This window comes from Canis lupus, chromosome 18, assembly GCF_048164855.1.
Source record: "Canis lupus baileyi chromosome 18, mCanLup2.hap1, whole genome shotgun sequence".
Lineage (NCBI taxonomy): Eukaryota > Metazoa > Chordata > Mammalia > Carnivora > Canidae > Canis > Canis lupus.
In genome coordinates this window covers 40,432,276-40,450,872 of record NC_132855.1, presented here as the reverse complement: position 1 = coordinate 40,450,872, position 18,597 = coordinate 40,432,276, and the positions used below count along the sequence as shown (strand labels likewise).

Here is an 18,597-nt window from a genome sequence, read left to right as displayed (position 1 = left end):
CTGTTAATTCAAATAAAGATTGGGATTCTAGAAAATCTTAATGATTAGGAGATAAAGATTGTTTGGGAAGACCATGTCAGAATCTTGTTCCAAATCTATCACTAGCCTCACAAACCATATCCTAAAGTAAGTGAGGAAATTGATTTTGTGTTGGGTTGATGGGGATCAGGGATCCCTGGGTGTTTTCCTTTTCTTTGTGTTATGTTGTCAAGAAACCTAGGATTAGAGCTGAGTGTTAACCACACATCTGCAACTACATAAATCACGTGAGGCCAGAGTAAGGGCAGTTCGGGGAGTTCTTAGAGGCACCAGGTCTCAGAAACATCTAAGATTCTATTTTTTCAATACAAAAGTAAATAAATGAATAAAGAAGCAGCTCATGATGTGGAATTTGTCTGGGAAACTGGTTTGGGTTTGAAATACAAAGTCTGGTTTGGGAGAAGAACAGAGTTATGTCCTAATGACAGCTCGAATGGACATTCTGAGGTCGGGAGCCTTAAGTCAGCACCCAGGCAACCTGGGAAATGACAGAGGAAGAGAATGGGTTTTCTCTCAGGCATTTGAGTCCTCGAAAGTATCTGCAGAAGAACACCTGGAGGAGTTTGTGATGATTTGAAAGGAGAGCTGACCAGGCATTATCCCCATTCCCACTCTGGCTAAATGGAGAAACTAAAGGTGGATTAACCATCCACAGGTGTTAAAGGAAAATAGAAATATATAGCTCAGTACTTAGGCAGAAGTTTGTGTCTGATGGTTTTCAAATGCAAAAGTGATTTTTCTTCTTCTTGAAACTTAAACACCTCAACTGTGGACTTAAAATCTGGATGGTTCACCACCAGCAGGTACACAGTATTATCTGTGAAGAGATTAAAAACAAAAATCGAAACATTAACTGAGCTCTCAGCTGTCAGCCCTGTCTCCAAAAAGCAATTTCAACCCACCTCCAACTAGTACTTAGGGTGTCAGGCAGATGGAATATTTTCATCTTGTAGAAAGAAGCACTTGTGATTGCTCCAAAGAAAAAGAAATGGCTCAAGGAAGAACCAGTGACACTCTCTAAACACCTCCAAACTCCACAGGGGGGAAAATCCTCAACTAAAGAATGAGCAACGCTTGACACTAAAACTCAAAAGAGCTTGTTAAGCTTTCTATTGCAAATGGTCTCAGCAAGATGCAGAGTTGAGATAAAAGAGATAAAAGATGTGGAGAACACGTACATGAGAAGGTGTGGTCAGGTATAATTCACACAGTGTAAAATGATAAATTCCATAAAAAGAACACCTGAGAGATGCTATCAGAGGGAAGCAGCTTCCATGAGTCAGTACAGCTTTAAGGCATAAAAGAGACCAATCTAAGTGGTTAAGAAGGTGTGATTAGAGTTGGCAAGTGAAGTTAGATTATTACAGTCTTTGCTTTAAGAAGCAGAAATCTTTGGAAACTTTGATATGGCCAAATTGGTGTTTAAAGAAAAACAATGCAAAGTGTAGTAGGTTGAACTGAAGATATTTAAACAGAGAAGCAACCAGGAGGCTTCTGGTAGTTAGGCCACTGAACAAACAAGTGTTTATTTTAACTGGTATTAAGTGCTACAAAGGGAAAATAACATGAGATAAAGGAATGAGGAGTAATAAGCTGTTTTCTTCATGACGGGGAAGGTCTGATGAAGTGATGTTAAAGCAGAAACCTAAATGATAGAGGAGACCAAGCCACATTAGTATCTGGAGAAAGAGCATTCCCAGGTGAGGGAGGAGAGTATACCAAGGGCCTGAGGCAGGAGCTTTCTTGGTACATCTCTTAATAGTGAGGTTGTGGATGGAGTAGAGTAAATGAAAGAAAGAGTAGGAAGCCTGCAGCCATAAAGGTAGAAAGGAAGGCCAGTCTTGTTAGGGCTTAGGGTGAGGATCCAGGGCTTACTCACTGGGCCTTGGAGCAGCAGTAAACCAGGTGTGTGGGGAGAAGGGACTGGGCCAGAGGAATCGCGCTGACAAGTGGCAGGAAAGTATATAGGAACATTTGACCAGAAGTATCAAAAGCCCTTGATGATGGCTGAGGAATGAAAAATCAAACATAAGTGAGCACTGAAACCCAGATCCATGTTTTGTACAGCAGATTCTACCTCTAGGTCTTTATCCTAAGGAAATATTCACAGAAGATATATATACAAGAATGTTTATTTTGGCATTGTTTGCAATGAGCATAAAGGCAGAAACAGACTGAATATCCATCAACAGAAGAACTACATTACTGCACTCCCATGCATCTGAATCCTAAACAGCCATTGCAAAGGAGCTCTAAATGCACTGTCGTAGGAAGGAGTCCATAATGTGATGTTAAATGCGAAAGCACTTTACAGAAGGGCTTGCATAATATTACTCCCTTTTATTTTTAAAATGTACAATACCCAACTGTTTTAAAATAAAATATAATGTTGATAAATGGGTGTGGAGATCACTGAAAGGGAACTATATAAGTATATATAAAAGAAGAGATGTCATGGGGGTAGAAAGGTAAGGAAGGAAAGATAAAAGGATAGAAAATCAGTTTTCAACATATTGAGTTTAAAGCAGCTAGAGGAGAGGAACTCAAATAGAATAATCTAGTAAGCTTGAAGGAATGGAACTGAAGAGCTGATTAAAAAAAAAGAATACCCCATTAATAAAATACTCCCAGAAAGTAGGCACAGCTAACAGGTATGACTTGGTTGAACTTTCTGAAATAGAGCAAATAAGGAGGAGGCAAAAGATGAGGCTTTTGGGGAATGTCCAGAAAATTTGAAACGAGTGACAAAACAGTGAACAGGAAGAGAAGCCTGCAGTTGGATCTGAACTATGATAGATTAGTATATTGGAATATCAGGGAGGAGCAATTTACTTGAAGGAGAAAATGGTCAACAGCATAAATGAGGTGGAGGAAAGAAGGAGGGAAGAAAGGAAAGAAGGGAGGGAGGGGGTTGGGAGGGCAGGTGAGCTGCAAGAGAGAAGGTTTGTTAAAAGGGCATTGCTGATGACTTTCAAGGCAGCAGTTTTAGTCACCCACAATGGGGCAAGTCTGGAAGAACGACGAAGGAGCGACTGTCTGCTGAGACGATGGAGGCCATGACTATAGATGCAGTTCTCAACCCCAACTTTACATTCTATCAGCTGGAGAACTTCTAACAAGTCCTGCCACCCAGAGCTTCCTCAGACTGATTGAATCAGAATATTTGGGCCTGGGATCTGGTCATTAGGTTTTTTAAAACTCCCTGCTGTTAAAAACCACTAAACAAACTTGGTGAAGTTGCAGGATACAAAATCAATACACGAAATCTGTTACATTTCTATACACTAATAGTGAACTATCAGAAAGAGAAATAAAATAATCCCATTTACAAATGCATCAAAAAGAATAAAATACTTAGGAATAAATTTAAACAAGGAAGTGAAAGACCTATATATTGAAAACTATACGACATTAGTGAAAGAAATTGAAGAAAATACAAACAGATGGAAAGCTATTGAATGCTTATGAAATGGAAGAATGTTGTTAAAATGTCTGTCCAGCAATCTATAGATTCGGTGCAATCCCTATCCAAATTCCAATGGCATTTCTCACAGAAAAAAAACACATAACCTGGAAATTTGTATGAAACCATACACACACACAAAAACCCAAACCAAGTCAATCTTGAACTCCTTGCTTTCTAACTATATTACAAAGCTATAGAAATTCAAACAGTGTGATACTGGCATAAAAACAGACACATAGATCAGTGGAACAGAATAGAAAGCCCAGAAATAAACTCATAAAATGACACATATATAATTAATTATATGTGTGTATAATTAAATTAATCTATGACAAAGAAGCCAAGAATATAGAATATACCATAGGGAAAGTCCAGTCTCTTCAATAAATCATGTTGGGAAAACTGGACAGCCACATATAGAAGAATGAAACTCAAACACTATTTTATATCATACACAGAGGTTAACTCAAAGTAGATTAAAGACTTGAATAGAGGACCTGAAACCATAAAACTACTAGAAGAAAACATAGGCAGTAAGTTCTTTGACATAGATCTTGCTGATGATCCCTTTAAATCTGACACCGAAAGCAAAAGCAACAAAAGCAAAATCAAAGTGAACTACATCAAACTAAAAAGCTTCTGCACAGCAAAGGAAACCATCAACAAAATGAAATGGCAACCTACAGAATGGAAATGAATATTTGCAAAGTATAGATCTGATTAAGGAGTTAATATCCAAAATATAAAAAGAACGCATATAGAAAAACAATCCAAAAAAATCTGATTTTAGAATAGGCAGAAGAAGGGCACCTGGGTGGCTCATTGATTAAGTGTCCTTCTCTTGATTTTGGCTCAGGTCATGACCCCAGGGTCCTGGGATTGAGACCCGTGTTGGGCTCTGTGCTCAGGGAGGAGTCTGCTTCAGGATTTTTCTCTCTCTTCCTTTGCCTCTCCCCTGACTCATGATGTGTGTGTCTCTCTCTCTCTCTCTCTCCCTCCCTCTCTCTCTCTCTCAAATAAATAAATAAATAAATAAATAAATAAATAAATAAATCTTAAAAAGCAAAATAAAATAAGCAGAAGATCTGAAAAGATGTTTTCCCAAAGAAGACATACAGAGAGCCAACAGGTACAAGAAAAGATGCTCACCATCATTAATCATCAGGGCAATGCAAATCAAAACCACAACAAGATACCAGCTCACACCAGTTAGAATGGCTATTATTAAAAACACAAGAAATAACAAGTGTTGGCAAGGATGTGGAGAACAAGGAACCCTCATGCTCCGTTGTTGGGAATGCAAACTGGTGCATGAAAAACACTATGAAAAACACTACAGAGTTTCCTTGAAAAATTAAAATAGAACTACCATACAATCCAAGAATTCCATTTTGGGTACTGATCCAAAGAAAACTAAAACACTAGCTTGAAAAGATATATGCTCCCCCATGTTCACTGCAGTCTTATTTACAGTCGTCAAGACATGGAAACAACCTAAGTGTCTATGAATGGATGAATAAATACACACATACAGAAACACACAGAGGAATATGTTCAGCCATAAAAAAAAGAACAAAATCCTGCCATTTGTGACAAAATGGATGGGCCTCATGGGCACTATGCTAAGTGATATAAATCACAGAAAAACTAAAGCATGCGATCTCTTTTTATATGTAGAATTAAATCCTAAAAGGAAAATACAAAATTCATAGATTGGTGGTTGCCAGAGGCAGGGAGTAGAGGGCTGGAGAAACAAGGGGTCACAAGGTAAAAAGAAAAAAGAAATGCAGTTGATGTCAAATCCCACAGGGGTTTCTGTGTGCAGCTGGGGTTGAGAATTCATGTAGAGACCAAGGAAATGGCTACAAGTACAAAGGAAGAAATGGGAGGAAGGCATAATGGATGCGGGCAATATGTTGATAGTTTTGAGATGTGGGGAAGTAGTTTGCAGACAAAACAGAGGAACTAGTGGACAGAAAGTCACTGAAGCTGACAGGGCTGAGAGAAAACTGGCCACAGCAACTTTCTGTCAGTGGATATAGGCATTGGCAGATGCCTTCAGTTAGAAAAATCTATCCCTATAAATTCCCAGATCCATAAAATTGTTCAAAATGGAAAACCCATAATGATCAGGGCTAAATATTATTGCTGTAGTAATTATAGGGATAATGTGAATGTTGGTATTTTTAAAAATAAGTGCTTTACAAATCTTAAGTATTTTAGCATACTCAAGCATCAGAGTGGTTATGTTTCATTAACACAAGGGATACGTTTAACAGAATAGTAACATTAATCATGATTAAACTTTAGTTGAATGAGAGAAAATAATTCACTTTTAAACATTTTTTAAAATTTGGTTTTGTTTTTATTTTTTTTAAAGATTTATTTATTTATTCGTTTATTCATTCATTCATTCATGAGAGACACACAGAAAGAGGCAGAGACATAGGCAGAGGGAGAAGCAGGCTCCCTATAGGGAGCCGGATGTGGGACTTGATCCCAGGACCCAGGAATTACTACCTGAACTGAAGGGAGATGCTCAATCACTGAGCTACCCAGGTGCCTTTGATTTTGTTTTTTTTGTTTTTGTTTTTGTTTTTTAAGATTTTATTTATTTATTCATGAGAGACAGAGAGAGACAGAGAGAGAGAGAGAGGCAGAGACAGAGGCAGAGGGAGAAGCAGGTTCCATGCAGGCGGCCCGATGTGGGACTCAATCCCGGCTCCCCAGGATCATGCCCTGGGCGGAAGGCAGGCACCAAACCGCGGAGCCATCCAGGGATCCTCTGGTTTTGTTTTTATAAACATTAAATATCATTACCTTCATCTGTGAATGTGCTAATCCCATGAGGGTTAAATGAGTACTCATCGAATTTACTTCCAATGATCTTCAGTTCTAACACTGTTTGATCTTCTTCATTCAGGTCCACTAGAAGCATTTTGCCAGGTTTATCAGGTTCAAAGCTCTTTATTCCAGGATATCTTAATCCCTTATAAAACATGAAGGGGAAAAACAGGCATATTACACATACTTCAAAAGCTGATTAAGGGGGCAGCTCCAGAGGCGCAGTGGTTTAGTGCCGCCTGCAGCCCGGGGTGTGATCCTGGAGATCCAGGATCAAGTCCCACGTCGGGTTCCCTGCATGGAGCCTGCTTCTCCCTCTGCCTGTGTCTCTGCCTCTTAAGAATAAATAGAATCTAAAAAAAAAAAAAAAAAAAAAAAAAAGCTGATTAAGGTGGTAGATGGCACATGGGTTCATACTGTCTGCTTCAGGTCATAGGGCCACATGGGAAGCCTCTTGGTTGGTTGGTGCAATAGGCCCATGGGGGTTCCAGAAGCCACATGCTCCACCAGGCCACCTACACAACACACAGGCAGGACCATTCTATCACCAGCAGCAGAGCCATATGTGCCCCATACCACAGTTTCTAAGTCATGAGAAAGATAAAAAATGGAAAAGTAGACCAAATGGGTGATTGCTAATGGGCTTCAATCATATAAGCAGGAAATATGGAGAGAACATTGGTTATGCTTTTTATGAGATTGACACACTGTCTACTGGGCTAACGAGGCACCTTGGTTACAGTTTTTATTTTTTTTTTAAGATTTTGTTTATTTATTCATGAGAGACACACACAGAGAGAGAGAAGGCAGAGACACAGGCAGAGGGAGAAGCAGGCTCCATGCAGGGAGCCTGATGCGAGACTTGATCCCAGAACTCCAGGATCACGCCCTGAGCTGGAAGGCAGGCGCTTAACTGCTGAGCCACCCAGGCGTCCCATGGTTATGGTTTTTATTAATCTCCTGGCAAGTTCCTTGCAACTATCTTAATGACAGAATTTTCGGGGAAGTCTAGTGAACCCAGCAACAACTTCTTTCTTAACCTTCCAGCAACAACTTCTTTCTTAGCCTTCAATTAGAACAATACAGCTGTTTTTTGTTTTAGATGTTGGGGTCCCTTATAAGATTTTGCTTGGAATATGTTATTCTGTTGCTTAAAAAGGCGGAGGGGGGGTTACAAGTCACTGCTATAGAAGTTGATTAGTCCATCTTCATAAGAGAAAACTGACTAAATAAATAACAGGCAGCAGCGGGTGTTGACTTGTTTTGATCTATGTCACTACCATAGTGCTTTGTATGCAGAAGTTCAACAAACGCGGTGGCTTCACTCTTCAAAGTGTGGAAATTGTGAAATGGTATAACAACGATTTTATATGAAAGAGCTTATTTTGAAAAGTGTGAAAAAAAAAGAAAAGTGTGAAAAAAATGTAAAATCTAAATGACATGTGAGGGGATATATATATACATAAACATAAGCCCAGTTTAGTAAATATTTGACTATACCACCTAAGTGCTTCAAGGGATAGACCATTGATGGAAAGCCATTCTTGAACTCATTGGACTCACAAATTGCTACAATGAAAGATAAAGTAGTATTAGAGTTCGGTGTACACACAGGAATACAAATATGCATAGAAGGCATACAACCATAATTTTAACACTGGTGTAAATGCATGTATTGTTTGTTTGTTGAACCATACAACTGCCTGTTTTATTTGAAGGTGGGCATTGGTAAACAGCAGGCTTACACAAAAGACTTAAGCTGCTGGTTCCAGAAGATGGTGTAGAGTACCATAAAAAAAAGGAAACAACTTACAGAGCTAATGAAAGCTAGTCCATTAGGAAGTATCTCCAAGTCTTCAGAGCCAGTTTCTGCCAGGAAAGAGAATAGTCAGTACAGATTGTTGTAGGTGATTGCAGGGTACTAGTGATCCTTTATCACCCTTCCTCTTATTTGATAGATTCAGAATAATGAACTCTTTCATTTAGTTATTCAAGTTGACTGATAGGATTATATAAAAATCAGAAGACATTGACATAATTAAGTGTAATTAACATTTACACTTAATATATATTTTTTTTAATTAATGGACTAGAACTTTTTCCAGAGAGTCTGGAATCTCTTAAAGTTCAGAAATTCACAAAATTTATAAAAATATGATAATTTGAAAATAGCTTGCTGTTTTGCTAACAACAGCATAAACTACCAATATATGTTAATATTTAATTCCAAACCCAATAAATTCTTTGAGAACCATATTGGAAATATATATTGGAATATATATATATTCCAAATATATATTGGAATATTGGAATCTTCCAAATGCTTCCGTTAAAATGGAGACGCATTTCATATGCAAAATATGGATCTACTATTAATTATATACATCAGTAAAATATCACCAAGTTAATTATATCTTAAGTACATGTAAATTTTAAAAGTCTCAATCAACCTAGAGACAAATGAGATTTTTGATTGGTACTCTCAGTGGAGTTGTTTGTTTTTCAAATATCCAGTGATATCTAATATCAATAACATATTTATTTTCTAAAGTAAGATTGCACTGTGAGGTATCTGGCCAAACTTATTGTTGCTGACTGAATAAGTCACATGGTCTAGCCTTTCCAACCTTAGTCAACCGCAATAAGTGATTCTAAACAAAGCAAAACAAAACATAACAAAAGCATGGATCTCAAACAAGTTGTCCTCAAATAACAAAAGTGGTTGGCTGAAACCAGATGGGGACTTGAGTCCTGTGACACTCCCTGTTGGTTGCTTACCAGCTGCTATTCCCTTAGCCTTTTATCTTTGCTGACAGGGCCTGCCTTCCACAATGGAAGCCCGATAATTACTTTCCCAGCTTCCTTTGCAGCTAGGGCACCAGCCTGTTGTCTATCTCTGACTAATGAGATCTGAAGGGAAATCTGCTGAGAACTTCTGGGAAAAATATTCCTCTCCTACATTAAAAGAGAGATGTGTGAGGGTAAACCTGGTGGTAACTGCTAAGGTTGTGAGGGCTTTTAAAAATTTTTCCCTTTACTCACTGCTTTTTCTCCTTCCTCTGCCTTCCCCTGGAATCTCCTCAGGTCGTATTACCATAAAATTAAACATTATTTCCACTATTGTTCTTGCTAACGTGACCAAACAAAAACAAACTATGAAAAACTTAATACTTTGGCCATATGTTGGTGAAGTCAAAAGTCAAGTATGTTGGTATTTATAATTAACTACTGACTTAATCATTCTCTCCCGGTTCTGTTTTTGAACAAAATTAAGCAGGTTATTAACCAAATAAATAGCAAGATAATACAGCAAGTTTCAATGACCACAATTTTAACACCAGTGGAAATGCATATATTTTTTGTTGGTTGAGCCATATAACTGTCTACTTTATTTGAAGGTGGGCATTCAAATAATGCCCTTACTTCGTCCTGTCACATACTTACCTATTCCTTTAACTAAATTACAGTTAGGAAGTTCTACTGGGGTTACTTCTCGGAAAGCATTGAGTCGTGTTCTGGGGAAGAAAAAAAGGAATAGAACTATTCAGAAATTTATAATTAAGTTGCAAAAGAAGCTGCCAATAAAGTTCTCCTCGACTGGCCTCTGCCTGGATTTCAACCCCAGGATTAGTGGTCCCTAAAGTGTGAGCAATTCTACGGGACAAGGCCAGAGCAAGAACCATGGTGCCGCTGGGTACATTCAGGGTTTATTTAGCAGAGGTGGATGGATCCACAAAGGAAATACATAGTGTCCTCTCCAGAGCTCTGTGCACTTTGGCAGGAGGAATAGGAACTATTTCATCAGCTGTGTAAGGAGTCCTATGTGGAAATTTGGGTTAAATAGCAACATGGTTCCAATTTACTCCATTGATCTGTTCCGGCTGCTGACAGATGGGCCTCCTACCCATCTGCCCACTCTGGCTCCAAAGCCTGGACTGGGCATCTGCTTTGAGGTGTGTCACCTGAAAACCACAGGTGTGCTTAAAGGATTTATAACTTCAGAAAATCACACCCAAAGCCAGCATATAAAGACATTTCACACACACACACACACACACACACACACACACACACTGAGTGCATAAACATGGCAGGGAACATTTGAGGGAAGGACAGAGGGAAAAGGACAGATGGGAGAAGGAGCAGAGCAAAACTATTGCTGAGGCATTTAAAAGAACTAGCCCACAATGTCAGCAAGGACAAAAGATGTAAACGATCACATATTTTTTAGAACTAATTATATAATATGGTCTTAGTGAGTAGCTACAACTATCTAAGAATGCTCAGAAATATTATTTGGTTAAAAATAAGCTGAGAAATTATTCACTTGCCTTACTGATAATTTAGTCTCACAGAGGAAGAGGATGGGCCAGGGGGCACTCTGGATAAAATTCTTAAGATAGTAGAAAATAATAGGAATTTGGGGTGCTTCATCTTTCATCCTTTCATTTAGAAAAAAAAAATGTAACATGTTCCTACCACCATGGCACTGTCCATCAATCTCACGGTTAGGATCTGATCTACCAGGTGGGGGGGGGGGGGGTCTAGCAATCAGTTTTGTTAAAGCACCCCAGTTTGTCCTGAAGCATAACCAGAGTAGAGACCCACCAGCTGGGTGCTAGAGCTCCAAAGGTAAATGAGTAGATGGGGAAGTCCTGGCCTGTCAGTAGAGGGTGGTTCCCTGAATGATGAACCTGAATTTACAAATCCAGCTGCAAGGGAAAGTTGGGATCTGCCCCCTATGACCTGAGAAACTATGGAGTATTTAATTTATTTATTTTATATTTTTATTAATATTTTATTTATTTATATATGACAAACACCAAGAGAGAGGCAGAGACATAGACAGAGGGAGAATCAGGGTCCCTGTAGAGAGTCCGATGCAGGACTCAGTCCCAGGACCCTGTGAACACATCCTGAGCCGAAGGCAGACGTTCAACTGCTGAGCCACGCAGGTGCTCCACTATGGGGTATTTTAAAAAATGGGAAAGTTCACAATAAAGAAATAAAGGGAAAGTGATGATGCATTTGGAAAGCATTTTGCATGAAACACACACACACACACACACATACACACACACCCCTAAAACAGGTTCACAAAAGAATACCCGAATGCATGTAATACATTTTTAGCTTTTCTATTCAATTCTATTTCGTTCATTTTAAAATGCTGGCCATAGTCTACTAAAATTGATTTGTGAATCACCATTCTGAAAAATATTAGTCTAGAGAAATCTCAGTGAATATCTGTAAAGTGCCACAGGGGATTCTAAAGACCAGCACAAACGATGGGAAAGGTACAGGTCCTATACAAAACAATTTAAAAAGTGACACAGAAGAGATTCAAAGATGTGAAATCACTGAGTGGGCCAAGACTTGTTGGTTTTTTGTTTTTTTTTTGTTTTTTTTTTTTTTTTGCTTTAAACTTTTTTATTTTTTTCTATAGGATATAAAAACGACACCCAGAGTAGATAACATAGTGTAATGAATTTACTGTTCCCATCACCTTCTTCAACATTTATCAATACATGATCAGTCCTGTTTCATCTCTACTCTGACCCACTCTCTACTTCTTTCAGATTATTTTGAAGCATATTTCATTATATTTTGTTTTAAACTTTTTTGAGTGGGTCAAGACTTGTGAAAAATACCAAGGACAGCCAAATTAGCTTTTCTCAGAGTCAAAACCACACAGGAAGAACAGGTGCACTGCCTGGCTCACAAGGCCCATCAAACATGATGGGATCATAGAAGGCAGAGAAAAAGCACAACAGATCAGCTCAACAGATCAGCTCCTATCCTACTGCAGGCTTCTCTCACATGGAAAACAATCTCTAACCAGGAAAGAATAGAATAATCACAGCTGCCTGGAGCCCAGGGTAGCTAAGGAGGCATGAAGTCAGCACTCAGTTGCTTGGAGTTCATGTTTGTGGCCAGAAAACACTCATATCTCAACAGAATAATCATTGCTACTACAATTGAGGTTCTGTATATACCCTCATTTAATCTTCAAACACCTCCCTGGGGTATTACTTTCCCTACTTTCTGGATGACGAAGATTAAGTGGCTTTCCAAATCCACGAGGTTATGAAGTGGCTGACTTGGGACTGGAACTCATTAAGAATGCAAAGCTCACACTCAATCCTCTGCTCAGAATGTACAGGTAACACTGCTTGAAACTGGAGGAATCACCAGAAGACAATTCTGTGTTATGATAACCTAGTTCATATTTTTCTATCTTAATCTCCATGACCAGGAAATATCTGATCAAGGGCTTGTTAGGTCCAAATGTCCCAGGTCTAAGGTATGATGGTATAATGTGTGAGATGTGTTCCTGATTCATAAGGCCTCTGAGGTCTGGCCAGAAATCACACAATCCCTACTGTGAATTATCCTTCGCAAATATGTGCTTGCTTCTTAGAAAAGAAAGTAAGGATCTTTAGTTTATGCATTAGGAAATCCACTCTGGAACTTTCCTTGGGGCCATATGCAGCCTCATCAGTCTACTTTCTGCCACTATATACACTCCTCATTCAACCAATTTTCCCTATTGGGATCTACTGTGTGCCAAGCCCTATGCTAAGGGCTCTAATACATACTGCCCCAATTAATCTCCTTGTCACTTTTGAGGCAACGATTAATATTTTGGTTGATTGGTAGGTAAGAAAACTGAGACATGGAGAAGTTATGTTGTTGATTATTTAAAAGGATAGAGTTGGGATCTGAAATGAGGTGTCATGGTACAGGGCCCTTTTCTCTATATTATTGTCACACTTCTTTGCATTTGTTCACACTTCTCCTTCCACCTAGAAGGTCCATAGCTCCTCACCCTGCGGGGGAAGACTCCTCCTCATGCCTTTCTGTAGCTCCTCCTGGACTTCTGTGATAGGATTAACAACTCCTTTAGCCTCATTAGCCACCACATATATACGTCTAGCAAGTCTCTTACCTATTGTTTTGCAGTTATCAGTTTTTGGTCTTGTTGCTCATAGTAAACTCTGGGATCTGTGAGCGAATACTGCATCCTATTTACCCCTGTGACCCAGCAAGAACCCAGTGGTGGCAGAGACAAGGTACTCTGCAGATGTCTGCTGAGTTGTTTTGTGGAAATACTAGGCTGGTGCACCAGATGGAGAAAGTGGTATCAGTTGCATGAATAGAAAAGGCTGGAGAGTTATTTATACAACCTTAGCCTAGGGTCACATGAGGTATTATCCTAATATATATTCAAATATCACTCATTAGGTGGATCATTCATAGGTGGATTTTTGCAATAGCATATGGCAAAAATAAAAGCTAACATATGTAACTTTCATGTGCCAGATTTCATATTTATCCTACTGTGATATGTATTATTATCCCATAAGTTTTGGGTGGAGAGATAGGGTCAGCATGGTAAAGTGACTTGGAAGTTGCAGAAATGGCATCCAGGCCAGGTCTGCTGGAATCCACCAATGCCCTCTTCCCACTGTGGCGTGGAGTGTGGAGTGGGTGTGGGGTGCTGAAATGCTAAGGCTTTGCAATCTCCTTCTACTGAAAGGAAACAGTGTCTCCCACGTTATAAGCAGCAATTTAGAAATGGGGAAGTTGCCACACAGATGCCACATTCCACTCCCCCAGGGCGCTGTTTCTATCAATTAGTCCAAGGCATGCCTTGGATTTGCACGTGCACAGCCTACAAGGTCACAACAGAGGACTACAAAGATGGGCAGGGGAGACTACTGATCCAGAGGAGCTCTCTCAGCTCCTTCCTCTGGGCTGTTATCACCTCGAAAGCATCAGTTACCCCCCTCGAGACATCATTTGAATCCTTTCACAAGTTCCCTCTAACCCAGACCTGTACAATCTCAAGTGAACCTGCCCTCCTCCTGTATACCTATCTCTGAAGCAAAAAGGGTGTTTCCACTGTGGGGCTTTGGCTTGCTCCCCTTGGGAGCCTCGGGACTACTCTCTTCCCTTGTCTTCCTGGGGCAGATTCATGATCTTCTCTGGGACTTGAGGGCCTTACCTCTAAATGGTAACAAAAGTAATTTACTGCTTCTCCAGATCTCTTGATCTAGTTTTAACAGGATTTGAATGTCCTTTTAAGAACTACCTATAAATCCCTTGGGGAATTCCTTAAATAGTGCTGATTTGGATTCAATAGAGTGGGATGAGGCCTGAGATTGTGCAACTAGAGGGAGCTCCCAACTGATGTTCATGCATCTGGTCCACAGCCCCTTTGAAGACTGAGGCTTTAGGGCCTTTCAAACAGTGGGTGCAATTTCCCTTCCTTCTCAAGTCTGGGCTGCTCCCATCCTCCATTACCACCCTCCTCTTGGCCCTGCATTGCTCCTATTCCCCAGGTTCTTCTAGATTCCCTTTCCCTTCTAAAACCAAAGGTTGGTTCATCTCACTCCCACTTTCGTCTTCCCTTCTCAGTTGTCTGATTACAGGTAGATGGGTTTTTTTTTTCATTTTTAAGTGGGATTTTTAAAATTTAAATTTTACCTTGTTAACCTACAGTGCAATATTGGTTTCTGACGTAGAATTCAATGATAAATCACTTACATACAACACCCAGTGCTCATCACAACAGGCGGCCTCCTTAATACCCATCGCCCATCTAGCGCATCCCCCACCACCTCCCTCCATCAACTCTCAGTTTGTTGTCTATCCTTGACAGTCTCTTTTAGTTTATTACCCTCTCCTCTCTCCTTTCCCCTGCCCTTCCTATATGTTCATCTGTTCTCTTCAATTCCATATATGAGTGAAATCATATGGTATTTGTCTTTCTCTGACTTATTTCACTTAGCATAATACACTCTAGCTCCACCCACATTGTAGCAAATGGCAAAAGTTCATTCTGTTTGATGCCTGAGTAATATTCCACTGTATGTATATGCCACATCTTCTTTACCCATTCATCTGTTGATGGACATTTGAGCTCTCTCCATTGTTTTGGCTACTGAATACACTGCTATAGACATTGGGGTGTATGTACTCCTTCAAATCTGAACTTTTGCATCCTTTGGGTAAATATGTAGTGGTGCAATTGCTGGGTCATAAGATAGTTCTTTTTTAACTTTTTAAGGAATCTCCATATTTTTTTCTAGAGTGACTGTACCATTTTGCATTCCTAATAGTCTAACAGGGTTCCATTTTCTCTGCATCCTCACTAACATCTATTAGTTTCCTGTGTTTTAATCTTAGCCATACAGGTAGAAGTTTAAGGACTAAGGTCCCCTCCCCATTCACTGGACCCAGGTGCTGAAAATAAAGCAGTAAGTTCTGAATTCCAAACCAGACTCCAGGTCTTCCCACTGAGGCAGCCCCACAGCAAAGCATCTCCTGCAGACATGCTATCCACATCAGGAAACCACAGGCAAGGCCAACAAAGGGACTTGCAGAGACTGATGTTATGTTGGGCTATTATCATATCATACTTTGGTCCTTTCAGAAAAATCAGAATCAAGTTAGAGGCCCAGAAACAAGGCCCAGGTCCCCTTGCTACCTAAGGATAGGTCCCAACATTTTGAGGTTGAACTTTGTCTTGGTGCAAGTCAATGCTATTGAATAGTCCTTTTCAAACCATATCCCAGAGAGTTTGACAGAATGTTTATAAATGGTACCAAAAGGGAATGAGGTGTGGGCTGATAAGTCTGTGAAATGATGACTTAAAGCAAAATTTGTTTTGTTTTGTTTTGTTTTGTTTTGTAGCTGAAGGAATTTTCAAAGCTTTTCAATATGCCAGAGTGCACTGCCAGTCTCCAGGAAAAGGCTATAATAGACATTTCCCAAATTTATGTGTCCAAAGAATATGGGGTTTTTTTTGTGGAGCAAATCTTGTAGCTCATGCTTTAAGGAACACAGTTGGGGAAATATTAAAGTTGAATCATATAAGCTAAGACCACATGTTGAGAGAGAAACTTTTCAGGGTTGGGGTAGTAAAGCTATGCTTTTACACAAAAACATATACACCATGCCTACAGTCTCCATTCTCAGCATAAATTAAGAAAGGTAAACCAGAAAGACAAACCCTCACTCCTTCCTGGCAGATCTGTAATCCTTTGGAAAACATTTTGGTGTGGGGCCATGGGAAAAGTGGGGGGAGAACAAAACCAGGTACAGATGAAGAATTGAAAGGATAAAGCCTAGAAGGAGTGTTAGATCTTTATATCTCATTTATTTTCATCCCAGGATAATACCATGACTCACATATATGCAGGGGGGGATATACATATTTAAATAAATATAATAAAATAAAAATATATATGTATATATAAGGATTCTCCTTTAGCATCTGATAGTACTATGTTTAATGAAAATCGACAAGCCATAATTTTTACATGATTTGAACCTCAAATCACACTACCTGTTACTTTTCTCTAACAGTTCATGATTACAAAAATAATCAATAATTAGAAGAAAAAACCCAATAGTTTGTAAAAAGTGGTTCTGAAAGAAAGCTTAGGGTCATCTAAGATTTTTAAAAGTCTAAACTGTTCAATTTGATTTTTAGTAATGTTTTACTTTTAGGTAAATAACTAGATATTGACTAAACCGTAGGACTGAAGATGGTCTTTAGACTTTGAACCCCTGTAAAGTTACCATGAAACTACTGAAATGTTCTGAAAAACTAACCATCCCCTCCCACCCTGTTTACAGTACCTATGGTTTATAAGTACTTTAAGGAAAGCAAAACACTAACATTTATTGAATAGTTACTATATCCCAGGCAGGGTGTTAGCAGCTTCCTATATGAGTGTGTCTTACTGGTTCAGGCTTATTGAAGCAGGGAATGTTAGAGATATAAAATGATTTGCCCAAGATCCCATAATGGAAGGGACAGAGCAAGAACCCCTGGCATCAAATACCTGTGCCAGGGTTCTTTCCTACCCGCCACCTTCTACCCCCACTCCCTCACCCAACTGGAGTGGGTAAGGGGTCAGAGCAGGCCCCTGCAGGGTGTGTTTACTCCCACCTGCTCTGCTTCACAGGCATTTTATGTCTCCGTGTAGCCTCAAATTGAGAATCTCCAAGCTGGGAAAGATTTATGCCATGACCAGGCAGCTCCTTCCCTAACTAACACAATAATCAGAGGGAGATCCCAGGTCCGGTGATCTATTTAGAGGTGAAAATGAGAAGTGAATCTCATAGGCATATGGATCTTCATGAAAAATCAATTTGTGTATGCCAACCACTTGGCCATCACACCAGTGATGACTGTCTCCTTACTTCGTGTCTCCGGCCGTGAACAAGGACATGTTTTCAACCTGTGGGGTGTGCATCTAAAACTTACCTGGGACTTTTTAAAAAAGACTACACCCGACTTCCAGGGGGCCTTCCTGTGGTTGGCGGGGTGGGAAGGACCCGGGCTGCAGCCCTCACCACAACCCAACTTACAGATAAGAAGCCCGGTGATCTCTGAAGAGCGCTAGTCCCAGCCCCAAGAGGGTGAGCACCATCAGCTTTGCCATGGCTCGGACAGGAACGCAGGCCTGGGCCGGGCTGAGACGCAGCCTGTTGGAAACTGAGCTGTGGCAGCCTGAGCCCAGTTAGGGCCGCCCGGATTGCCCTCCCCGTCCCTCCCCTCCCTCTCCGCAGCACCAGGGCACTGGCTTGAGATCAGCAGCAGAGGCCGGAGCTGTGTGCTGCCCAGAGGCTTTAAAGAGAAGAGAGGAACAGTTGCCTAGACTGGGCAAGAGGGGGAGAGCATGCTGGTTGGTGGAAATGGAGAGCTGTGGGAAAAGAGAGCCAGGCTTCGATGAGCCCTTGCTTTGTGGCCACAAGGTCCTAATCCCTGTGGGTCAGAGGAGTTCATGTAATGTAATCTCCGTGACTCAGCGAATAAAGGCACAGAGGAAGAAAGGACTGTGATTAGACCCCCCAAGGTCTCACTTTCTTCTCCCCAGGCTACTGCTATTAAACATCTGGATTTCAAGCATCTCAATCTCTGAGCTACACTCCTGACGTTACAGCTCAGTAAATACATCACTGTGATGTTCATTCATTACAGGCCCTCATGCACAGTTATTGAGTACCTGCTATGTGCTAGAAATCCATCAGATGTAACACTACTGCCTATATAGTGCTGTAGGTGATGCATGGAACCATTATGGATGTACACATATTCTATAGAAAAGAAAAAGTGGGAATGAAAGATAAGGAATACTGAGGTGTCATTTACAGGATGGGGATCAGGAACCTCAGTTACAGGGACATCTAAGCAAGGCCAGAAGGGAGGTGCCTCTGCACCCAATGTCTCC

General features: G+C 40.2%; 1 protein-coding gene across 1 annotated transcript in view; it reads right to left on the bottom strand.

Moving 5' to 3' along the window:
* PON1 (paraoxonase 1) overlaps window positions 1-17,937 on the bottom strand; it is a 34,978-nt gene extending 17,041 nt beyond the window's left edge. Inside the window, exons 1-5 of the mRNA XM_072784090.1 lie at window positions 17,735-17,937; window positions 9,794-9,864; window positions 8,163-8,218; window positions 6,326-6,494; window positions 730-856 (exon numbers count right to left, since the gene is read on the bottom strand). Coding sequence (XP_072640191.1) covers window positions 730-856; window positions 6,326-6,494; window positions 8,163-8,218; window positions 9,794-9,864; window positions 17,735-17,808 — 497 coding nt within the window. The 5' untranslated portion in view covers window positions 17,809-17,937. The remainder of the gene's footprint in view (window positions 1-729; window positions 857-6,325; window positions 6,495-8,162; window positions 8,219-9,793; window positions 9,865-17,734) is intronic.
* Window positions 17,938-18,597: the final 660 nt, after the last annotated feature.